The sequence below is a fragment of the Trachypithecus francoisi genome, unplaced genomic scaffold (assembly GCF_009764315.1).
Source record: "Trachypithecus francoisi isolate TF-2019V2 unplaced genomic scaffold, Tfra_2.0 Lachesis_group11, whole genome shotgun sequence".
In the NCBI taxonomy this organism is placed as follows: domain Eukaryota; kingdom Metazoa; phylum Chordata; class Mammalia; order Primates; family Cercopithecidae; genus Trachypithecus; species Trachypithecus francoisi.
Window position 1 is genome coordinate 130,610,680 of NW_022681456.1, and position 26,062 is coordinate 130,636,741.

The 26,062-nt window shown below is 39.7% G+C and overlaps 1 protein-coding gene across 16 annotated transcripts in view; it reads right to left on the minus strand.

The window, feature by feature from the left end:
• The window catches only part of ERC1 (ELKS/RAB6-interacting/CAST family member 1), a 545,691-nt gene that overhangs the window by 82,441 nt on the left and 437,188 nt on the right, over positions 1 to 26,062 (minus strand). For 10 of the 16 annotated variants that reach the window (XM_033223291.1, XM_033223290.1, XM_033223296.1 and 7 more), the window contains one exon: positions 18,813 to 18,911. In XM_033223291.1, the coding sequence (XP_033079182.1) occupies positions 18,813 to 18,911 (99 nt within the window). Of the gene's footprint in view, positions 1 to 16,555; positions 16,623 to 18,812; positions 18,912 to 26,062 lie in introns of all 16 variants that reach the window. The other 6 variants (XM_033223305.1, XM_033223302.1, XM_033223304.1 and 3 more) reach the window with 1 other exon arrangement.

Consider the following 26,062-nt stretch of genomic DNA (forward strand, 5'->3'; position numbering starts at 1 on the left):
AAAAAAGTATATAAACCTGCCTGTAGTGTCCCAGGCATTGCAGCTCTCCAGACATATATGCTCTGGGGGCCACTAGAAGGAGCAGACACAGCTGTTTTGACGGAATCCCAATGGTTCTGAAACTTACATGGAGAAAAAATGGTTTTACGAAAAAAGTGGAAGATGGAATGTGGCCCAGTCACAAACCATGCTAAATTATGAAGAAAAAAGAGTGATACATTGAATTTAGAGGTACAAAGACAGAACATGGTAAGAAAAACTAGGGTAGAATTAGGAAATAAAAGAGCATTATATTGATATGATAATGTTGGCAGAGCTTTCAAATCTGAAATAGTATGCATTACTATACCACATTAGATGAACTACTGCAGTCCACAAAACATATAATATAGTTGTGGACTAAATTTGGCAAAAGCTGTATAGTCTAGAGCAAAGATCCTCGAATTCTGGGAATTTCTGCAAGTTATCCAAAAGTAATTGAGTTCTAGAGAATATTAATGTTTAAGGAGAGAGACTAACCCGAAAAATCCAGAAATCTGGTATCCTCCAACATTAGTGAACGACTACAGCCTGCTCTTATTGACATTACTCTAACTTACTCGTAAAGAATGTCTAAAGGCTGGGCGCAGTGGCTCACATCTGTAATCCCAGCACTTTGGGAGGTTGAGGCGGGTGGATCACCTGAGGTCAGGAGTTTGAGACCAGCCTGGCCAACATGGTGAAACCCTGTCTCTACTAAAAATACAAAACTAGACGGGTGTGGTGGTACGTGCCCTTGGGAGGCTGAGGCAGGAGAATCACTTCAACCCGGGAGGTGGAGGCTGCAGTGAGCAGAGATCATACCATTGCACTCCAGCCTGGGCAATAAGAGTGAAACTCCGTCTTGAAAAAAAAAAAAAAAAAAAAAGAAGGTTCTAAAAACTCCCTGTGTTAGACTTCAGATACTATGCAAAAGCTATACAGAAATACATGTTGGCTACCGGCAGGTTAGTAAACAACAGCCATTAATTATATGGCAAATCATGGATTTACAAACTACTTTCACATTCATTACATCAGTGCCTCAAGAAAAGTAGGATAGTTACCATCACGCCCACTTCAGAGATGAATAAACTGAGGTACCAAGAGGTTAATGGATTACTTTGAAGTCTCTGACCCTGATTCAATGCTTTTTCTATTAAGTAGGTGTCTACACTTTTCTTGGATAATTCATGTTACACAGAAAAACAGACATATCTGACCCGTGAGGAATTTAAGAGCTCTGTGCATTAGGGCCAGAAAAATGATAAGTTGATCCTAATACTAAGTCTGTCAGGAAAAAAGTAACTTTGGCCATTAAAAGGCTGTGCTAACAGCTCTAAGTCACGTACACAGATCAACATTGTCTCACAGTCATTCTGTAAGCCAAAAACACACTGAGGAGAAATGATTGCATGAGACCTTTGTTCCCAGGGGAATGATGATTATTGTAACCAATTCCTTTTCTGTCCCAGTCCTTGCTATGAGGAAAGGTTGGATAGGTACAGATGACTGGCATGTCTTAGTAGAGTCAGAGATTCAGGAATCTGGGCTGGTGACAATGCTGGTACAGAAAGTCTGTTTCTCTGCTCTGTTTGTCACAAGCTTCTACAAGTCTGTGGGGAAAGGGAAGAAAGCAGAATGCAGAAGAGGTCGCCATCCACTGTAACAGGAAAATATCCTATCCCCACAAGAGAGGTGGCTACGCCATCACACTAAAAAGTGCTCTCACTGCCAATTACCAAGCACAATCCAGTGTAAGTGCCTACTAAAATTATGTCTGTGCTTTATATTCCAGGAAGTAGATAGCTTTCTTTACACAACAGAAACACAAATTTAAAGAAATAATACTCTTGGCAGCAAAGAATTCTAACCCTGTTCTACTTTAAGCAGGAGCATGCTAGTCCAACCCTTACTCCCCACAAAAAATTAGCAGGCAACTGAACAATAAGAAAGAAAAAAAAAAGGTTCTTAGGTTTTAAGGATTTAAGAAAAAAGCTTCTGGAGGTTTCAAGCCACTCTGACATCTCCCTGGCTATGCGTTAGTGAGTTATTATTGACCTGTGGAGTAGAGACAGATTCTCTCTCTCTCTCTCTCCTCTCTCTCTCTCTCTCTCAAGCTCTTCTCAAGACACACTTTTAGCAGACAGCTGGGTAAAGAGAATCACAGGGGATTACTTCAATGTTTATTTCCTTTTCAAATGTCAAAACCAGTTTTCCTTTGTTTACTTCTAGGGATAAAGAAACAAGAGGAAAAAGGGAAGATTATCGGGAGCTTCCTTAAGGCTGCATGGGTCTCTCCTATTTTCCTGCTTAAGACACCACTGCCTTGAGGATCTTTAGAATTAAGAAAAACTACTCTTCTTTTCCAATGATTCTTTCAGAGACATGAGCAACTACTCTTTTTAAATCATGATATGAAGAAACTACTTTGTTTTAAACAGCTAAAGAACGGAATAGAATTGTACTTGTGTTGGTATATAGAGAATGAGCTTTGGTTCAAGTAAATATCAGGAAAGCAGTAAAAGTGTAGCCAAAGGTCCTAAGATCAGGTATTTATGAAGCTGTCCTTCCTGACCTGCTATTCCTCTCTACTGAAAACACCTGACATTGTATGTGCAATCATTAGTTTTTCTCTCAAGATTTAAGCTAGACTGCCTACTCATTCATTGTGTCATTACGAGCTGCTTCTTCCTTCAGTGTTAGGTATTAGAAGGCTAGGACCAACGCTCAACCTTGGAAGTAACTAACTAACTTCCTGAAGTGCACACTATTTTATCCATAGCATCTCATCCACTCTGAGACTTAGAAAACAGATTATTAAAAAAGAAACACACACACATGAAACTGTATTATCTGGCAATCTGCCACACAGAAAATACTAAAATTCAATATTCAACAAGTATTCACTGAATGCCTATTACTTGTTAAACATTATTTACATCTGCCTTTTCTGTCACTTTGTAGTGCCCCTTGCTGATTTAAGACAGGTAAAGTAGATTTCAAGATAAACAATATTTCTGAAAATAAAAAGGTTTATCAGGAGTATGTAATAATCATAAATGAGTTTGCAAACACATCCAGAGCTTCAAAATACAAAATAAAACCTGAAATAATTCAAAGGACAAGCAGAAAAATCTCTAATTTTTGTTGGAGATTTGAATGCTTCTTTCTCTGCAATTAACAGACCTCTTCCTCTACAAAAATTCAGTGAAGACATGGAGGATCTTACAAACTCTATCAACCACCCTGACCTAATTGATATTTACAGAACACTGTATGTGACAATTAAAGAATATCATTCCTTTAAGAGCACAAGGTATGTTCATTAAGATGGTCATGTTTTGGGCCATAAAACAAAAGTCTCAAAAATATAAAATGATTAATACAATGTATGGTTTGTGATCACAGTGAGATTAAACAGGTGTTAAAAGATAAACGCACATTAAAATGTTAAAGAGTTTATTTAAGCAGACCGCAATTCATTAATCAGGCAGTCTTAGGCCATAAGTGGTTGGGGGTTCTTCTGATGAAGAGATTGGGAGAAGACTTTTGTAAGGTGAAAGCAGAAGCAAGGTAAAGAAAATCCCTTATTGGTTAAAGTAGGGCAGTAATGTTTTTTGGATCATTCCAGTGGAAAGTCCCTGGTTAGAGGTTAGCCAGGCAGTTTCTGATTGGTTAAACTTAAGTATTGGGAAGCCCCAAGGTAGGGGGTTAGTTGGTGGTTTCTGATTGGCCTAGAATATGGCTGTTTACAAAAGTTGGGTTTCAGTTTGTTTATATAGGAACTCAGGGCATTGGAGCTGCCTTAGCCTAATGGCCTCCCAACCAAAATTACACTGTGTTTGAACCAGGTATATGAAAAAATGCTGAGCATCGCGAATCATCATACAAATGCAAACCATGATGAGATACCATCACACACCAATTAAAATGGCTATTATTTTAAAACCCCAAAAAACAAAAAATAACAAATGCTGGAGAGGATGTGGAGAAAGGGGAACTCTTATACAGTGTAGGTGGCAATGTAAATTAGAACAGCTGTTATAGGAAACAGTATGGAGGGTTTTCAAAAAACTAGAATAGAACTATCATACGATCTAGCTATTATACCACCGGGTATACATCCAAAGGAAAGGAAATCGGTACATCAGAGAGATAACTGTACTCCCATGTTTAGTGCAGCACTATTTACAACTGCCAAGATATGGAACTAACCTAAGTATCCATCAACAGATGAATGGATAAATGTGGCAAATATATATACAATGGAATGCTATTTAGTGATAAAAAAAAAAAAGAATGAAACTCTGTAATTTCAGCAACATGGATGAGCTGGGAGGACAATATGCTAGGTGAAAAAGTCAGGCACAGAGAGATAAATACCATATGTTCTCATTCATGTGCAGAAGCTTAAAAAGTTGATCTCATAGAAACAGAGAGTAGAATAGTGATTACTAGAGGCCAGGAAGGGTAGGGGGAAGGGGAAAGCCAGAGGTGGGTTAATGAATATAAAATTGCTTCTGCAAGAATTATAAAAGTGAGAGAAATCTAACCTAACTGACTCCATCTTGCTTCTAACCTCACAAGCTCACTCCCCTTGCTCATTCCTGGGCATAGGCCAAGCTAACTATGGGAGGAATTTAGTTTATAGTTTAACTTTGAAGCAAAAATGATAATCGTCCCTCTGCAAGCTGACCCCCTCTGGGGGCTGAAACCATCTTTGTGAGATGAATGAAAGGCCACAAGGTTAGGATTATGAGAAAAGACTGAATTCCTCTAAGACGTAGAGTTAAATGATAACCAGCCATTGTTCCCTAGCTTACTGTTTTTTTTTTTGTTTTTTGTTTTTTTTTGAGACGGACTCTTGCTGTGTCACCAGGCTGCAGTGCAGTGGCACGATCTCGGCTCACTACAACCTCTGCCTCCCTGGTTCAAGCAATTCTCCTGCCTCAGCCTCCCAAGTAGTTGAGACTATAGGCACACGCCACCGTACCCAGCTGAATTGTTTTGTATTTTTAGTAGAGATGGGGTTTCACCATGTTGGCCAGGATGGTCTCGATCTCCTGACCTCATGATCCACCCACCTCAGCCTCCCAAAGTGTCAGGATTACAGGCATGAGCCACCGTGCCCGGCCTGTTCCCCAGCTTACTTTTCTAAAATTGCTTACTCATCAAGAGTCATGTAGCTGGAGGTTACAAAATTTGTAACTTCCCCAATTGCTCCTATAGATAACATCACTGTTGTAAAACCTAAGATTGGTCTTTAAGATATTTTTGAGACTTTTGCATTCCGGCAACCAACTGACTCCACTTGGACCTGTCATTCATACCAAGGAACTGACTCAACTGGTCTTGTGACCCCCATCTAGAAACTGACTTAGTGTATAAAGATAGTTTCTGACACCTCTATGATCTCAACCCCAACCAATCAGCAGTACCCATTCCCTGGCCCTCAGCCTGCTAAATTATCCTGGAAAACCCTAGCCTCTGAATTCTTGGGGAGGCAGATTTGAGAAATATCTCTCGTCCTCTGATCAGCGGCCTTGAGATAATTAAACTCTTTCTCTACTGTAATGCTTCTGTCTCAGTGTATTGGCTTTTCTGTGCAGTGGGTGAGAAGAATCCGCTGAGTGAGTAAAAGTACAGGTAGATGGGAGGAACAAGTTCTAGTGTTCTATAGCACTATAACGTGACTATAATTAACAACAATTTGTTATGTGTTTTTCAATAGCTAGAAGAGTGAATTTTAAATGTTCCCAACACAAAGAAATGATACATGTCTGAGGTGATAGATATGCTAATTACCCTGATTTGAGCATTATACATTATACACATTTGTCAAAATGTCACTGTACCCCACAAACATGTAAAATTATTAGATGTCAATTTTAAAATAATAATAATAATAAAGGAAAAGATTTAAATATAACAATATAGTGCCTTATAATTTTAAAAAACCCCAAAATACCAAAAACAAACAAACACAAACACTGGGCTTGGGGAAGTAAACCAATAAATGCATACATTTGCACTCCACACACTGTTCTTCTCACAAAGAAATACACTCATTTTGTCAAGAGTTCCAGATAACTTTCCTGTAGAGTTTTGCTGAAAAGTTTAACCTCGGCCGGGCGTGGTGGATCACACCTGTAATCCCAGCACTTTGGGGGGCCGAGGTGGGTGGATCACAAGGTCAGGAGATTGAGACCATCCTGGCTAACACAGTGAAACCCCATCTTTACTAAAAATACAAAACATTAGCCAGGCAAGGTGGCGGGTGTCTGTAGTCCCAGCTACTTGGGCGGCTGAGGCAGGAGAACGGTGTGAACTCGGGAGGTGGAGCTTGCAGTGAGCCAAGATCCAGGCACTGCACTCCAGCCTGGGTGACAGAGAGAGACTCTGTCTCAAAAAAAAGTTTAACCGCATTAAGCAAAACAAAAAATGTTTAAAAAAAAAAAAAGGAAAAATTTCATTTAATTGATGTTGGGAAATTATTTAAGAGCCTGGTTCAGAATATTTTTCTGGATCCAATTTCTAAAAGATGGTCCCCAAATTTGTCTATTGAATGAAAAGTGCTTCAATTCATTAAAAAGCTCAGTTTGTAGCTGTCAAGTTGCCTAAATGTTCAGTCTTTGTAAAAGGTATAGGTGTGTATCTTTGTTAAAGGAAATGCTGAATGTGAACGTATTTAAAAATAATAAATTATGCAAATGATTAAAGACTTCTAAGCAGTTCAAATCAAGGAAGAACAAACAGTGTAATGCTTTACTACGCTAATAAAGCAACCAGTTAAATAAACAAACAAACAGCCCAGTTCCCAAGCAGAGAACAAAAGGCTAAATCAAAGCCTCATGGGCAGTTCTTTGCCATTTCAAAACCTTGAAATATTTACCTAGGAAAGAGGAAGTTGCCTCTTTCTCTTCACTAAGAAAACTTTTCCAAATAATATTCAGTGCATGTTTTGAACACATCTTTTTTTTTTTTTTGCCAGAAAATCAGCATTACTTCTTTTTTAATTAGGAAAGTTTTAAAATTATAGTAAAATACACCTAACATAAAATTCACCATCTTAACCATTTGAAGTGCACAGTTTACGAGTGCTAAATACATTCACATTGTTGTGCAACCATTCTCCAGAACTTTTTCATCTTGCAAAACTAAAACTCTACATCCATTAAACAACAATTCCTCATTTCCTCCATTACTTTGGTTTTTCACAAGGTTTTATGTCTTGAATGAAACGATGAAAAACATGGCTTCCATTTTGATATGAAACATTATGGGAAAAATAAATTTAAATGTAGACATTTATTTTATTGTCAGCTTTTTTTTTCCTCTCAAGAATGAGACCTGAGAGATGGCTTGCTAGATAGAATAAAGGATGTGAGTTCCAGCTTTAAAAAGACCACACCCTTGGAGGCTTCTTACACTACATGTTACTGATATTTGAAGCAAGAGGGGTATGTCATATCTACATAAGTGAATGCATCCAGGATTTGTAATTTTGGAGAAAAAGTACATTTGTAGTACACCAATCCTAACATGCATTATCAGAAACATTAAGGTAAACACTTAGGAGAACAGTTACAAATTAGTCCAACATACACACATTGCTACCATGGGGTCCCTTTCTACTCACATTTTAAAAGGAGTTTATTGTTAGTCTTCATTATTTATAATTGGATATTCTTATGGGAATATTCTTAGGGCAGAAGAGATTTTCTTTTTTCATCCACTGCTAGGTTAATGGGGGAGAACCCTATAACAGAGACTAGCAAGAGAAAAACATACACATTTATTTACTGTAAGTTTTACGTAACATGGAAGCCTTCGGAAATGAAGACCTCAGCCAGGCTCTGTGGCTCAGGCCTGTAATCACAGAACTTTGGGAGGCGGAGGTGGGAGGATTGCTTGAACTCAGGAGTTTGAGACCAGCCTGGGCAACATAGTGAGACCCTGCTTCTACTAAAAAATACAAAATTTAGCAGGGCATGGTGGTACACGCCTGTAGTCCCTGCTACTCAGGAGTCTGAGGCAAGAGGATCCCTTGAGCCCATGAGTCTGAGGCTACAGTAAGCTATGATCATGCCACTACACTCCAGTCTGAGCGACAGAGAGAGAGACTGTCTCTAAAAAAAAAAAAAAGAAAGAAAGAAATGAAGACTTCAAAAAAGGAAATCTGTGTATTTTTATACTAAGATGAAGAGTAGACAGTCATAGAGAAATGGATTTGAGGACAAAGAGTATAATCTAATAATAGTAATAAACTGGGCAAGGCCTGTTTGCTGTTCTTTGTGTTCCTCTGTCTTCAGAGATAAGGACATTCTTTTCCTCCAGCTATGGGGTGAGTACCTCTGCAATGAAGGTTTTATGACTTACTTTAGGGGCAGGTCAGAAAATTCTTTTATCACTTGCTTCAGGCAAGAAGGGTGAGGAGAAGGTCAGAGAGACCTTCCTGCTTCTGTTGTTTTATCCAGTGCCAAGGTGCCATATTTTGGGGTAGCATATCCTGAATTCCATCATTTACTCTCCTTTCTCTTGTAATCAGTATGGACACAAAGGCATAATAACCTCTTTTAAAAATGCTTCTAGCTTTGCTTCCTTATCAGAGGTGGGTCAAGTTTTGATATAACTAGACATATCTGGCTTCAAATCTGGCTTCTACTGTGTACTGGGTATGTGAACTTGGATAAGTAAGCTAACTTCTCCATGGTTCGGTTTCCTCAGCAGTAAAATAATGAAAATGGTACCTATCTCTTAGAAGTGTTACATTGGTTTCCACGAAAACATGCTTACAATGTGCTTACAAACTTGCAACTCCGTGTTTGGCACTTACTAGGTATTCTTTTAAAGGGAAACTACTAGCATCACTGATCATTTAGTCTTTATTTCCCAATGTCTTTGTCAAAAATAACTCTTCTTCAAAATCTTTTTTTTTTGAGATGCAGTCTTGCTCTGTCGCCCGGGCTGGAGTGCAGTGGCGTCATCTCAGCTCACTGCAACCTCCGCCTCCCGGGTTCAAGCGATTCTCCTGCCTCAGCCTCCCGAGTGGCTGGGATTACAGGCGTGCTCCACCACACCCGGCTAATTCTTACATTTTTAGCAGAGACACGGTTTTGCCATGTTGGCCAGGCTGCTTTCGAACTCCTGACCTTAGGGTGATCTGCCCGCCTCGGCCTCCTTAAGTGCTGGGATTACAGGTGTGAGCCACCGTGCCCGGCTTACAGAATCTTTTTTGATTTGACATAGGTTCAAGCTGCTTGGGACCAGGGAAAAAAAAAAAAAAAAAAAAAGCTGCAGCAGCAAAACTGTTTTTATGTTTCAGTGTATGAGTATCTGCTCATGAGAAGAGATGGTGGCTCAGCGAAGACAGAGGCCCACAGAAGGGACCGGCTAAGTATGGTATGCAAAAAGGGCTGGTGGAAAGCTTGGCTTGTAATAGCAGTGGGCAGAGTTCTGAGACAGTTGGTGAGAATCCAGGGTAGAAGGATGAGGTGGAAAGGGAGTGAACCCTCTGGAAAATAGTGAAAAGCAGAAATGAGGATTTTAAATTTCTTTGTGGAGAGGCGGGAAGAAGAGAAACCGGAAAAGCAGAAATCAGGTAGTGTGCCGAGGTCAAACAATAAACTAGTTAAAGACATTTCTGAGCATATAGAGGGAACACTATTAAACTGGAGTTCAGGTGGTGCAAGAATAGTTTGAATCCAGAGTTGAAGAGTAAGGAACTCTTATTCAATCCTCCCATTAAGTGAAGCTGAGAGGAAGACAGAGAAAGTGAGGAAGGGAGGGGAAAGAGAAAAGTGGGAAGGGTATTAATGCTGTAAGTGGTCAGCTTGTGCCTTCAGGTTAAAGCCAGTTAATAGCTAACATTAACTGACCAACTACTGACATGTAAAAGCATCGTTCTGTTTTAAGGGATTTATATTACTTTATTTAATCATCAAATAGCCCTCCGGGGCAGGTATATTATTATCCTGATTTTACAAATGAAGAAAGTGAGGTACACAGAAATTTGAAACCAAGTAATCTGGTTCCAAAGCCCACCTCTGACCAGGACCTGAAAGCAACAGAACTAGATAAAGGGACAATGAACTTAGAAGACAGTGATTCAGACAATGTCCAAAGAAAGCTGATTACTACTTTAATCCTCTGTAAAGCTCAATACGTAACTGTTCTTGTGAACGCCTCACATTTGTAGTTAGTCTCTTGAATTATGGTGCCCAATATTAAAACAGAAGTGTGGGTTGGGGGTAACCATGGAACGAATGAAAGGACAGACACCCTCTGTTTCAGTTGGGCTGGTTTCCTCACCAGCCCCTACACATCACATTCTCTTTCTTAGGTTGGAACTCCTGGAAGTTAGCTCCTATCTGAAATACTTTTCTTTTCCTGTTTCATCTTCCCAAACTTTATTCAACCTCCAAGACCCACTTTTTCTCCCTTCTATAGTTCCAAATTCCTCACTAGATTCCTGGTTAGTCACATGTCTCAGTGAAGTCAGAAACCGCTTAGCTCCCTTTCAGTGAGGGACTGTCTTGGGTAACCTACAGATATTTTTTACCAGCAAAGACCATTTTGTTATTTCCCCAGTTAGGAATGCAATTCAATTCAACACGTTTTTATGGAGTGTCTACTATGTCCAAGGAACTAGACTGGAAAACGGAAGACTCCTCTTTCGGTATGGTGTAATGGAAAGAGCAGGGGGTCTGGAGTCTGTCCTGGGTTTAAATATCTGCCATTTGTTAGCTGTGTAATCTTGGAAAATTATTTAACGTCTATGAGCTCTGTATGCGATAAGATATATGAAAGTGCTGGGCCCGTAGTAAATGCTTAATAAATATTCATTTTCTCCCTCCTATTTCTCTGCAGCTAGATCCTTGTGCTTCTTGAATTTCACTGGCTTTGTGCTAAGCTTTCCAGGAGAGAAGTTTCTTGCTAAAATCTCTGATCCACTTCTGAAAATAGATAAAATTCTTCCTTGTCTGTGATATCAAAAGTCAGTCTTGATATTGGCCCAAACTGGTTTTTGGACCATTTTCTCTATACCAGGACAATAGTGCAATTCACTGCACCATTTAATTCTGCAAGATAATTGAACACCTGCCTTCTGCGGATGTATTCTCTAGAGATTTAAAGCTTCCATTGTTGCACTGTTGCAGTGAGAATAATTTTAGGATGTTTCAAACTGATAAGGACATTGACAACTCTGCTAAGATGGACAAAAAGGAAATGCCAAAAGAGAAGAAGACACTTGCTCTGTAACACTTGTCTTAAAAATCTGTGTTAATATTTACATCATCTCTAATGAAAAATGAAAAGTCTGGCATACTGGTCCAAATCCTGTTCTGAGATGCTACAGGGCTGATCCAACAGTTAGGCCATCTCCAGATTTTAGTAAGTGGCAGGTTCTTAGACCAAGACCAACTTCTAAGGCCCTTGGTAGGTGCATCCTTTACTGGAGGGACCAACCACCAGTTCACACAAACTGCTCCACAGGGTGAAGTCCAGAAAGAGCACAGGCTGCTCTTCTTAATGGCTAAGAACCACAGGTTACCGGAAGGAATGAAAAAGATTCCAGAGTTACATTCAACTCCATTATACTCAGTGTCAAATTTTAGGAGGCAGACTCTAGGACTTCATTATGATTTTCCTTTAAATTCTCAACGTTTCTCTAAAATTCTTTTGTTTCTATTCGTCTTTCTTATCTTCCCTTTCTAGTAATAGCAGTGCTGATAATAAAGCTGACAACCAATTTCTATGCTCCTGGTTTCAATGCAAACTTTACTTCTACTTTTCTGGATTTTTGTCAATTCAGTAGTTAACAAAATAAATACACACAGACACACACACACACACACACACACAGACACACACACACGCATATATTTACTGAGAACCTACTATATCCTGGGCATTTATTTAGATGATGGGAATACATAAATAAGCATATTAAAGTCCCTATCCTCATGGGGCCTACATTCTACTCTAAGGAGGGAGGAGGAGGAGGGAGGGTAAAGGGAGATGGGGAGGAGGAGAAGAAAGGATAAAGAAAAAAGAAGAAAACTTACAGTAAATGGATAGAGAGTGGCATGGATAAACTAACTTACATAGGAAATCTTTGCTCTGGAACTCCCTATTGGGTTGAGACTAAGATTTGCACCGAGTTCTATGAGTCAGCAACGTTATTGCTATGAACTGAATGTTTGTGTCCTCTCAAAATTCATATGTTGAAACCCTAATCTCCAATATGATGGTACCTGGATGGCTTCGGGGAGGTTATCAGGTCATGAGGGTGGAGTCCTCATGATAGAATAGGTGCCTTTATAAAAAGAACCATGAGACAGCTCGCTTCCTGTCTCTCTTAGCCCTGTGAAGACACAGTGAGAAGCCAGCTATCTGCAAAGTAGGAGGAGGGCCCTCACCAAACACCTGACCATGCTGGGGGATCCTGACCTCAGACTTTCAGCCTCTAGAACTGTAAAAAATAAACGTTTGTTGGGGCCATGACCCAGTACCTGTCCGCGGCCTGTTTGAACTGTGCTGCACAGTAGGAGAGGAGAGGCAGGCAAGTGGGCATCACAGCCTGAGCTCCGCCTCCTGTCAGATCAGCGGCGGCATGGAATTCTCAGAGGAGCACGAACCCTGTTGTGAACTGCGCAGGGAGGGATCCAGGTTGAGTGCTCCTGATGAGAATCTGATGCCTGATGATGTCAGGTAGAACAGTTTCATAAAGCCATCTCCCCCAACTCCCTGTTGTGGAAAAATTGTCTTCTATGAAACCTGCTCCTGGTGCCAAAAAGGTTGGGGACTGCTGGTTTTTAAGCCATTCAGTCTACGATATTTTCAATAGCCTGAGCTGACTGAGACAGTCATATAAGACTTCATAGCTATAGCACCCAATGCAATTTAAACACATTACAATAGACATTGATTCAAGTGATTTATTGAATAGTTATATAACTATTATCAAATCATGCTCAAATTCTACTTAGTTATTGAACTTAAAACACCTAACATGAAGGTCTGAGCAGACGGACATGTGAGAGAGAGAACCAGTTTCTTTTTTCTTTTTTTTTTTGAGACAGTCTCGCTCTGTCACCCAGGCTGGAGTGCAGGGGCGCGATCCCGGCTCACTGCAACCTCTGCCTCCCAAGGTTCAAGTGATTCTTGTCTCAGTTTCCTGAGTAGCTGGGACTACAGGTGTGCGCCACCACGCCCAGCTAGTTTTTGTATTTTCAGTAGAGATGGGGTTTTGTCATGCTGGCCAGGCTGGTCTCCAACTCCTGGCTTCAACGGATCCGCCTGCCTCGGCCTCCCAAAGTGCTGGGATGACAGGTGTGAGCCACTGAGTCTGGCCCTCACTCAGATTTTCTACAGGCCAAGAGGAGAGTGAAGGAACTGTTATTTTTTCTGAGTGGAGGCAGTCCTGGCTTCAGTCTGTGTGTCTTAGGAGGGCTGCTTGAGAGCTAATGCTTTCCAAGATTTCACTGACTAAATGTCATCTCATAGGGAATTTCTTTATAAAATTCAAGGTGTTTTCCCAAAGGAAAAAATTCCTCAACATATAGGAGATAAAACTTGTGGTGATGAAAGAGAGCTATCACCATCAATATGTCTTTACTACCTCTTCTACTGTCAGATACTAGTTCTTCCTTCCAGACCACGGAAAAGCCTGGGGACCTTAAGTCACAACTTTGAAATCTTTGTTTTGCATCCTGACCTATAAAATGAGGGCACGGGATTAGATGATGAGGTTAATAACAACAGTAACTAACACTTCTTGAAAGCTTACTATTTCCTGGAGATGAATCTAAGTTAATGATGATAACAGCAACAATCGAAATAATAACAGCATGGAATAAGAGCATGTACAGTACTGTTCAAAGCATTCTACAGATATCAACCTATTAATCTATCATTAATCCTATAAAGTAGGCATTATTAATAAATCCATTTTTTAGATAAAGGAATTGGGGTTCAGGGAGTTTAAGTTACTTTTCCAAGGTTACAGGGCAGGTGGAGAGGTCTAGATTCAAAGCTGTGCAGTCTGGCTCCGGAGTCCATGTGCCTCACAACTTATCTACTCCCCACAACAACTTCCATCCTAAAGATGAAGAAACTGAAGTGCAGCGCCATTACATACCTTGTCCAAATCAGAAGCTGGTACATGGTGGTGTTAGAATCTGAACATAGGCATCCTGCTCTAAAGCCTACACTCTCAAGCATTGCGCTTTACCACCTCTCCTGAAATGGCCTAACTCCAGAATCCTTTTCAGTTCAGTACATCTATGGTTCTCTTCCCATCTATGGATTATATCAAGGAAGGCTCATACTTGATCAGTATATATTAGTATCCTAGAAAATGTTTTAGATGCAAAGTATATGTTCTTAAGTTTGATAAGGTAAATCATCAATTTCAAAAGTTTGAATTTTTAAAGAAAATCAATTTTCTGTAAAATTAGTAAGGAAACAGGAGAAGGAAAGTGGATAGCCAGTCAAAACTTCTGCAGTGTTTTAAGGGTCACTCATGCACTTCTTCAGGTAAAATCCTTATCCTATAATGACGTTTACAGCACATTTTATAAAATGGGAAACTCCATATCATAGAAACTCCAGTTATGGCTGGCTAATTGCAATTGCATGGTGTTAAACCAGTGAAAATTAATATATTAGTGCAATATACTCAACAGTGTGATAATTGGAAAAAGCTAAGAGTTATTCCATTTTGGTAGAGAAAGGAAAATGAAGATTTCAGGAACAAGTTTACGTGCTGGTTTCTTGACTTTTTAGTCTCCTGGTGAAGTTACCTATGGGCCTGTTGCCTAGAATACCAACAGGCTTCCTCTGATTGGCCAGAAAAAGGATTTGCAACAAAAATGTCATCATGTCCATGTGTGTGGTGCTTCCAGCTCAGGGAAGCTAAGAAGCTCCTGTGTTCTGCCAAAACAGACAAGGTAGAGGCATGCTCATTTCTAAGAGACCAGTAGACTACATCCAGCTACTGCATGGCCTCACATGCTTGATGATGACAAATACCCACCCTTGTAGAGTGCAGATAAATCAGCACACTGATTGCTCTCGCGTTAACTTTCTCTGACTTGCAGCATTCTAACCTGAAGAGCTTTCTGGTTGATCCAGTGCATTTCTTTTTTTTTTTTTTGAGACGGAGTCTTGCTCTGTTGCTCGGGCTAGGGTGCAGTGGTGTGATCTCAGCTCACTGCAAGCTCCACCTCCCGGGTTCACGGCATTCTCCTGCCTCAGCCTCCCGAGTAGCTGGGACTACAGGCGCCCGCCACCATGTCTGGCTAATATTTTTGTATTTTTAGTAGAGACAGGGTTTCACTGTGTTAGCCAGGATGGCCTCGATCTCCTGACCTCGTGATCCACCCGCCTTGGCCTCCCAAAGTGCTGGGATTACAGGTGTGAGCCACCGCGCCCGGCCGATCCAGTGCATTTCAACCTCATTCATGCCCTCAGGACAAAGCCATCTGGACAGCTTCCCACCTCACAGTGCCCCTTTCCACAGCTTACCTCTCCATCCTTCTTGGTTGTGTTCAACAGTTAAGAGGTCTACACATGTCCTCATCATTTTAAGCAGTTTAACACCAAGACAAAGACATTTCAGGGAGAACTGACTCCAAGGGAGTGAGATCACTGATAAGCATGGGCAGTGAATCCACGGTGCCAGGCCACCAATATGTGTGAACGTATTAATCATAATTGTTACTTTTTCTAAGAAAAGGATTTCCTTAGTCAAACCTCAAGGGCATCAGATCAAAGGGAGATACTGCCACAGCTGGACTATACTTTCCAGCCAATTGGCCTGAAAAGGAGAATCTAGACAGTGTCCTGGCAACTGTTGAACGCAGCAGCAATCCATGAAAACGGAGGGAAAAGAATTTTTAGAATGACTTCTAAAAAAAGTCTTCCTTTCCTTTGCTCCTCCCTATTTTTAGGGATAGTTTGAGCGTAACATCAAAGCCCCAGGGGTTGCATCCTAGGTGCTGACTGTGAGAGTTCATTCTTCTAGAGATAGAAACAAAGCGAGGTTTTAGTTCACAGTGCATTTTTTTTTTTTTTAAACACCATGTATTTACAATTAATCATCATAATAAGTATATGTCAAACTTAGGCCAATGGGCAAAGTACTTGTTCAATTTTCTATTGCCAGTTTCATATAAAGTTACTACAGACCTTGCCAGGACACTGTAAAATCACCCTAGAAAGGGTAATTAATAAAATCACAACTGGAGAAATTTAGTTACATGTCCTAGAAGTTCTCCCAAAAATGTATGAAAAGAAATTATAGAAGTGACTATGAACACACGAGAAAAAAAAAAAAAAGCCACAAAATCCAAACCCCACTATGTCAGAAGCACAGCAATACACACAAAAATCACGTGAAAATGAAAAAACAGAAAGCACACCAGGATTTCATGAATTACAGAGAAATGAGATGTGAGAGTTACTGTGTAAAAAGAAAAATGAAAACCAACAAAAACCGTTTCTATAGTCAAGGAAAGCTGTTTCTCACCGTTCTGAACAAAATGGCTGAACTAAGAGCCTCTGATTGGCTATGCCCATATACCCTCCTCCTCATCCTACAGGGAGAGCGATGACAAGGGGGCAATGCCCCAGAGCAGCATGGAATGAAAAAGAGGTGGTTAGTATTTAAAACAAAGACGTAAGCATAATGTCGCAGAAGATAATTTCTTGACTCTCTTAAACATATTCTAATTCCCTAAACTATCAAAATTAGTAGTTACTGTCGGTCCTCTGTATCTGCGGGTTCCACATCTGTGGATTCAACCAACTGCGGATGAAATACATACATATACATACATATATATAAAAATCAATAAAAATAACAATGCATTAATACATAAATTTTTAAAAATACAGTATAACAACTATTTACACAGTATTTACATTGTATTAGGTTATAAGTAATCTAAAGATGATTTAAAGTATATGGGAGGGTCTGAGTGCGGTGGCTCATACCTGTAATCCCAGCACTTTGGGAGGCCAAGGCGGGCAGATCACCTGAGGTCAGGAGTTCGAGACCAGCCTGGCCACATGGTGAAACCCTGTCTCTACTAAAATACAGAAATTAGCCAGGCGTGGTGGCAGGTGCCTGTAATCCCAGCTACTCAGAAGGCTGAGGCAGGAGAATCACTTGAACCCAGGAGGCAGAGGTTGCAGTGAACTGAGATCATGCCACTGCACTCCAGCCTGGGCAACAGAGCAAGACTCCGTCTCAAAAACAAAACAAAACAATATAAAACAAAACAAAACTAAACAAAACAAAAGTATACGGGAGGATGTGTATCGCTTATATGCAAATACCATGCCATTTTATATAAGGGACTTGAGCAACCATGGATTTTGGTATTTGTGAGTGGGTTTGTCCTGAAACCAATTCCCCGAGGATACAGAGGAACAACTGTAGTTTGTCATTATACTTCTATTCTTCCTACTTTCCAAGATGCCATCTCTATCTCAGGGCTGGATCTGGGCAAAATTATCAAGTTGGAGGGTTTTCCTTATGTTTTGCTTTTCCTTCAACCTTTCTCTGTTTCCCTCTTCCTACTCCAGACATCCGGTTCTCTATATTATCAAAGACCTGTTTTCATGTGGAATGAAACATGCATCTTATATCCCCTGGCACAGATTCAGTTCCAGGCATCAGGGAGCAGGCAGAAAAGGTAAAATGGTCTCTTGGCAGGGAAAGACTGCTGACACCAGGCAGATAGCTCTCCATTTTGCCCACATTACATATTTATACTGTTTTCCTTCTAAAATACAAGGTTTGCCTCAACTGGCTTAGTAAATGTCATCATAATAGGACGGACTATACCTTCTGAATCTTAGAAGCAACGGCAATTTGAATACCATTGCTGCTTTCATCTGCACTATCTCTGCTGCTTCTGCTAAGACAATGTCATAGCTATTATTTAGTAGAGATGTTTAGCAGGAAAGTTTTCCTTGATGCTTTAGTCATATGGATGTAATTACTGGACTATTTTTTTTCCCCTTAGCTATCTATTTTAAGGCTGGGTGTGATAGAGATGTTAACATTTGATTTTTGGCAATGGGATATGAGGTAATCTGTTCACCACTCTCCCATCCATCATTTTCAAGATTTGGGGAGAGTTCCCTTTTTCTAAGACACTAGAATTGAATATGGTTCCCCTCAGCTTCATCAGTGTCTCTTGTGTGTTGATGAGAAGTTGAAGGCCACAATTTTCCTTAAGCATGACATGCTGGAGGGATCCACAAGGACAGGGAGTGAAGAACTAAGTTTCAATCTTCACTTTTAATAGGTAATGAGCAGAGAGTTCATAATTTGCAATTAAACAGAAATAACCTAAAAACTGTGCCTCACTAGGCTTGCAAGGAAAGAGTCTTGTTTTTCTAATAAGGTACTACTTCTTTAAAAGGAAAATCAAAACAGTTAAAAATGAGTAAAGACAGTTAAAAATTACATATTATTAGTACATATCTCTGAGAAAGTTAATTTTTTTTTCTCAACCCAATTCAAGGATTCTTTGTTGTTCAAATCTTTCAAGTATCTGCTCTTAAAATATTTAGAATCACCAACTTTCTACAAAGAAACTGAATCTGTGATTTTTTTGAAAAGAATAGAGTTTTCTTTTTATTTATTATTATTTATTATTCTATTTATTTTTCTTCTTCTAACTTGTATCTCAGAATTTGCAACATGCTAGTACAAAACATTTCAAAATTTAAGTGTGTGGATTTTTTAATAAAACACTGCAGAGCCATCTTACCTGGTCTGGGGAGGGCTTGTGATTTGTCTGATTGGAATGAGAGGATTTGAAGTGGTCATCCTCGTAGTTGTCGGCCATGAGCTTCATTCGATTTTGCGTCTAGGAAGAAATTGTTCATAAGGTTAAATTTACGTCAAGTTTCTACGACACACTGTAAAGTAATGAGTATTTTAAGAGTTTCACAAGAAAGGATAAAACTAATCCTGTCTGCAATAAAATAAACTAAATATAGGATTTCTGAGGATATTGGAAAGAGTTTAGGCGCTACTATGGGCTGAATGGTGCCCCTGCAAAGTTCCTATGGACAACTCCTAACCCCAATGTTACTGTACCCAGAGACAGGGCCTTCAGGAAGTAATTAAGGTTAAATGAGGTCATAAGGGTGGGGCCTTACTCTGATAGGCTGGGCTTTGTAAGAAGAGGAAGAGACAAAGAGAGGGATTTCTCTATTTCTCTGCCGTATGAGGATGCAGTAACTAGGCAGCCTCCCAGGAGGAGCCTTCACTAGGAACTGCACCAAACACTGCCTTGTTTCGGACTTCCCAGTCACCAAACTGTGAGAAAATAAATTTCTGTTGGATTAAGCTACCCAGTTCATGGCATTTTATTACAGCAGCTTGAACTACGACTGGCAGTTACATTGATACAGAAATTTTGGGGGAAGAGGAGGCAATATCCCCAAAACAAGCATTTCATGAATTCTTTTTTTTTTTTTGAGACGGAGTCTCGCTCTGTCACCCAGGCTGGAGTGCAGTGGCCAGATCTCAGCTCACTGCAAGCTCCGCCTCCCGGGTTTACGCCATTCTCCTGCCTCAGCCTCCCGAGTAGCTGGGACTACAGGCGCCGCCACCTCGCCCGGCTAGTTTTTTGTATTTTTAGTAGAGACGGGGTTTCACCGTGTTAGCCAGGGTGGTCTCGATCTCCTGACCTCGCGATCCGCCCGTCTCGGCCTCCCAAAGTGCTGGGATTACAGGCGTGAGCCACCGCGCCCGGCCTTTTTTTTTTTTTTTTAAAAAGGGTTTCACTATGTTGCCCAGGCTTGTCTCAAGCTCCTGGCCTCAAGCTGGCCTCAGCTTCCCGAGCAGCTGGGACTACAGGTACATGCCACCATACTTGACTAATTTTAAAATTTTCTTTTGTAGAGACACGGTCTCACTAAAAAAATCAATTGAACAACTATTACAATTTACTACAGAGTTCAGTGATGTATTCAGACAGAAGCGCGCTCTCTCTCATACACACACACACACACACACACACACACACACACACAAATAGCTTTTCTTTATACCATCAATAAACAATTCAGGTCTTAAAAATAGGTAAAAAGTTCTGAAATCCTTCTCCTTAACCCTAAGCCAGAAGATGACTATAATCCTATTGTCTTTTCTCCGTCTTTATCAAAAACGAAGACTGGATTAGTGATTCTGTGTGGGTGGCTAATTTAGGCCTTGAATAAATGAATAATATACGGAACATTTTAGAAAATTATCTCTGCAGAGTAAGCAGCTTAGAAAATGCCAGGGTACATGATGCATAAAATCAAACAGCAATATGTTACACTAGTAACGTATAGTAAAATATTGCTGAAACCTGAAGTTTTAAAGCATTAAAAATAAACTTGCTAATATTGTATGATTTAAAAATGCTCACTATAGATAATTTGGGTTTTCTTTGTTATATTTTAGAAAGAGTCTCATTCTGTCACCCAGGCCGTATAGTATAGTGGCATAATCACTGCTCACTACAACCTCAGACTCCTGGGCTCAAGTGATCCTCCCAACTCAGCTTCCTGAGTAGCGGGGACTACAGGTATGCACCACCACACCCAGCTAAGTAGAGACAGGGTCTCACTATGTTGTCTAGGCTGGTCTTGAACTCCTGGCATTATATAAAATTAAAAAAAAAAGTACAAACAAAAAAGAGAAATGAAAGAAAAATCATCTATAATTCCTCTATCAGTGATTATCACTCTTAATATTTAAGTGTATCCATTTAGTCTCCTCCCTGTGAACATAAAAAGTGGCATGCTCTTCTGATTTATTCTATTTCTTCTCTTTTTTTTTTTTTGAGATGGAGTCTCTCTCTGTTGTCCAGTGGCACTATCTCAGCTCACTGCAAGCTCCGCCTCCTGGGTTCACACTATTCTCCTGCCTCAGCCTCCCGAGTAGCTGGGACTACAGGCGCCCGCCACCTCGCCCGGCTAGTTTTTTTTTTTGTATTTTTTAGTAGAAACGGGGTTTCACCGTGTTAGCCAGGATGGTCTTGATCTCCTGACCTCGTGATCCACCCGCCTCGGCCTCACGAAGTGCTGGGATTACAGGCGTGAGCCACCGCGCCTGGCCTTTCTTCTCTATTTCAGCTACACTGTGATATTTTAAAAATTACTATATCTTATAGCATATTTTCCTACCTGGTAGAATATGTTCACCAATTCTACTGTGTCAAAATTTGATTGGTTATTTTTAACACATTTTCTTTTCTAGATGAATTAAAAATAGTTTGTCTAGTTTCATAAAAAAATTTACAGAGATATGTAATGATGCCTAAGTGAGGGCTTTAAAAGAGCCAAATTGCCTGAGTTCAAATTCTAGTTCTGTCTCTTACCAGTTGACTGCAGGCAAACTATGTAAATGCTGTGAGCCTCTGTTTCCTCACCTTTAAAATGGGGATAACAATAGTTTCTCCTACATAAGACTGCTGCGAGTATTAACCTGTTGAATTAACACAAGGAAAGCACTTAAAAAGGTGCCTGGCATAAAACTGACACCCAGTACATTTTAGCTATCATCATTGTCAAGACCATTTTTTCATGTCATTAAATAGTGTTTTAAAATACTGCTTTAAAAAATTACATATATATGTATATGTGTATATGTATGTGTGTGTGTATATATATGTATATATATTTATTTTTTGGTTTTAGAAAGTTTATGTCGTTTTTTAGAAACTGTAGAAATGGGGTCTCACTATGTTGCCCAGGCTGGTCTTAAACTCCTGGCCTTAAGTGATCTTCCTGTCTTGGCCTCTCCAAGAGTTGGGATTACAGGCATGAGCCACTGTGACCAGCCTAAAATCTACTTCTAACTGGCTGCACAGCATTCAGCTGAATGGATAACCATTGATTTATATATTTTTTTGAGATGGAGTCTTGCTCTGTCACCTGGACTGGAGTGCAATGGAGCCATCTCAGCTCATTGTAACCTTCGCCTCCTGGGTTCAAGTGATTCTCCCGCCTCAGCCTCCCAAGTATAGCTGGGATTACGGGCGGCTGCCACCATGCCTGGCTAATTTTTGTATTTTTAATAGAGACGGGTTTCACCATGTTGGCCTGGCTGGTCTCGAGCTCCTGATCTCATATAATCTGCCTGCCTCTGCCTCTCAAAGTGCTGGGAATACAGGCGTGAGCAACTGCGCCCAGTCCCCTGAATGGATTTTTAGTGAGTCCCACATTGTTGAAGATTTAGGTTCTTTACATTTTCACCTAATAATGTACGTACATTTTAAAGTCAGTTCCTCCCTCTAGTATATAATGACAGGAAAAAAAACCTATTAATAAATTATCTGTGAATCAAATTTCTCTTTTCTGGGAAGACCCCCAGTGACCTTTGCTATGGTCTGAATGTTTGTGTTCCCCCCCAATTTATTTTATTTTAATTATTATTTTTTTGAGCCGGAGTCTCGTTCTCTTGCCCAGGCAAGATCTCGGCTCACTGCAACTTCTGCCTCCCGGGCTCAAGCAATTCTCTTGCCTCAACCTCCCAAGTAGCTAGGATTAGAGGAACACACCACCACGGTGGCTAATTGTTTTTGTATTTTTAGTAGAGACAGGGTTTGGCTATGTTGGCCTGGCTGGTGTCAAACTCCTGACCTCGAGTGATCAGCCCGCCTCAGCCTCTCAAAGTGCTGGGTTTACAGGCATGAGCCACTGTGCCCAGCTCCCCTCCAATTTAGATGCTGAAACTTAACCTTCAATTCCGTGGTATTATGAAATGGGGCCTTTTGGAGACGATTAGGTCAGAGGGTGGAACCCTCATGAATGAGATTAGTACCCTTATAAAAAAGGCCTGAGGGCATCATGCAATATACCCAGGTAACAAACCTGTATATGTATCCCCAGAATCCAAAATAAAAGTTGAAAATAAAAAGAAGATAATGAGGAACAAGGTTCTACTGCCAAAGTTTGTACTTTGATTTGGGAGACGTAAATATCGCGTTGTATCACGGGTGGGAAACTGAACTCCTAAAGAGGATAGTACGTCACTCAAAAGAGAAGATACGAACATAACTTTTTTCTTCTGTTTTTCTTCTCACTTTGCTTGTGAGACCAACTATAGATGTTTTCATATAGAACTGTTATCTCCTTTATCAAACTGGTGGCAAATAACATACTTTTTTTTTTGCAAATAGTAGTTGCTCAAAGGATAATTACAAATGAATGAATAAGTAAATGGATAAGTAAATAAACGTATCCATTATACTTGGAAAAAAAAAAAGGCCCAAGGGAGTCTGTTCGCCTTTCTGGAGTGTGAAGATGCGAAGCAGCGTTATCTATGAAGCTGAGAGCAAGTCCTCATCAGACACTGAATCTGCTGCTGCCCTTCATCTCGCACTTCTGGTCTCCAAAACGGTGAGCGATAAACTTCTGTTGTTTATAAATTACTCAGTCTAAGTTATTTTGTTATAGCACTCTGAATGGACCAAGACAATTTTGAAAAGATGTAGGCTAATTTTTCTTATGGTATGTGGTATCTCTTGACAAAGTCTTCTGCAAAGTAGCTCTCAGCAAAAAAGGAAAATAGAAGAAAGCAAAGAGGCACATAGAGAAAGTGAGCAAAACATCTGTATCATGTCATTCAATTGGCTAAGAGACCTTTCCATGTTGACTTTAATAGGAATGTGGGTGAAAGTATACTTGGCTAGTTATTTTCTTAGAACATGAGACAATCTTTAATATCTGATATCTCGCATAAGTTTAAAAACTTAAAAAGAAATCCTAATAAAGCACACACAAATCCATTTTCAAGGCAGAATGCATTTAAAGTACTTCTTAGGAATGAGTATGTATGCCTGCCTGAAGAAACTGATCCAAGTGGACAGATAAGACCAAAGATTACTTATTTGATCCACATCAGAGGATGAAAAAAATAGTTGTAAGAACTTCCTTCTCCATTTCCAAAAGACATGAAGATGGCCAACGTTTAGTGTTCCTAGGTCTAGTATGAAGACACTTGGTGTGAAGTCTGTTCCCTGCATAGTTATGATACTGAGCACTAAATATCTGACAGCTCACAGAGCATCAGATGCTACACAGATCATATAAATGACTCTGTGTTCTTAAGGGGCTCTCACAGTATGCTCTTCTCAAGATAAGACCAAAAAGCAAAAGGAGTAATTCCTTCATGTTTCACTGACGTGAAAGATATTTTACATCCAAATGTTTTTCCTCTTGAACCATGCCAGGTGCATGTGCAGGCAGAAGAAACCCTTGGTCCCAATGACATAAAGAATCAGATTTCCTGAAGGAAGGAAGGAAAAAAAAAAAGGAAGAAGGGAAGAAGGAAGAAACTTGCTGAAATAGACTTCTTTAGCTATCAATGCATATCTGTGTATCCAGGTATACATACCCTCCCAGACGAAAAAGGAATCAGTTGTCTATTCTGTTTATCTTTTCTTCTAAGACAAAAATGTCAATGTCCAAACAGAAACCATATTTCACAGGAGAATACATAAGCTAAGAAACAGGATAGGTTATCCAAACCCAGCTATTAAAAGAAAAAGTTTAAATCCTAATCAGATTTACGTTTTAGTACTGATAAAAAAAAAAATCTGAGAGTTCAGTTACAGGTTCTGTTAACCAGAATAAAAGCAGACTAATTAATTATCTAATAATAGAAGTCTGAAGGGACATCAGATGAAGTCACTGTTAAAATTATTACAATATCTGGTCTTTTCTTCATGAACAATCTGTCCACTATGTATTTCACATCTGATTAAGTCATTAAATCCTATCTATCTTGTGTGTTTTCTCCAAGAACCAGCTTTTAGTTTCACTGATCTTCTCTATAGCTTGTTTTCTATTTCATTTAATTTCTGTTTTAATTTTCTTTCTTCTTTTTTCTTGTGTGTGTGCTGGGGGTTACACAGATGTTCTTTCTCTATTTCTTGATGTAGATACTTAGCTCATTAATTTTCTTTCTTTTTTTCTTTCTTTCCTTCTTTCTTTTCTTTGAGATAGTCTCTCTCTCTCTGTCGCCCAGGCTGGAGTGCAGTGGTGCAATCTCGGCTCACTACAACCTCTGGGTTCAAGCAATTCTCCTGCCTCAGCCTCCCGAGTAGCTGAGATTACAAGTGCCTGCCACCATGCCCAATCAATTTTTGTATTTTTAGTAGAGACGGGGTTTCACTATGTTGGCCAGGCTGGTTGACCTCAAGTGATCCACCCACCTTGGCCTCCCAAAGTGCTGGGGTTATGGCGTGAGCCACCGTGCCCTGCCTTTTAACTTTCAATTTTATATATGTGTTAAGACTATAAATTTTCCTCCAAGAACTGCTTTAGCAGTATATCACAAATTTTGATACATAGTGTTTTCTCTGTTCTAAATATTTTGCAATTTCTCTTTTTTACAATATTTGCAATTTCCTTATTTTCTACTTTGCAAAATTTGTAATTTCCAAATTTTTAAATGTATACTTTCCTATTTTGCAATATTGGTCCTTCTGAATTTTCCGTATGATCTTTCTCAAAATTCCTATCAGGTGAATGTACCTACTCAGTCTGTTTTCCATGTCTCCTAGTCTCTCTTTGATATTTTCAATTTTGTTTTATCCTTCTGCACTGTATTTTGGATAATTTCTGCAGTGTTATCTTCAAGTTCATTAATTCTCCTTTCATATATGTTAACCTGCCACTAAGTTTTTAATTGAATGACTAGATTTACTGATTATCTGGTAAATCTACATGTACTTTTAAAAATGTTTTTTTTTTTTTTAACCACCCTCCCTTCAAAAATAGTCACTTTCCAAGCCAACATTTATTGAATACTTACTATGTGCCAAGCATTATTCTAAGAGCTTTAGGTAATTTAATCTTCATAACAATATGAAGTTGGTACAATTTTCATGTCGATTTTATAGAGGAAAAACTGAGCTACAGAGAGCCTAAATAACTTTGTGACATTCATATGATGAATAAGTCACAGGGCTAGGGCTCTAATACAAACAGTCTAGCTTTAGAGCCTTTCTCCTTT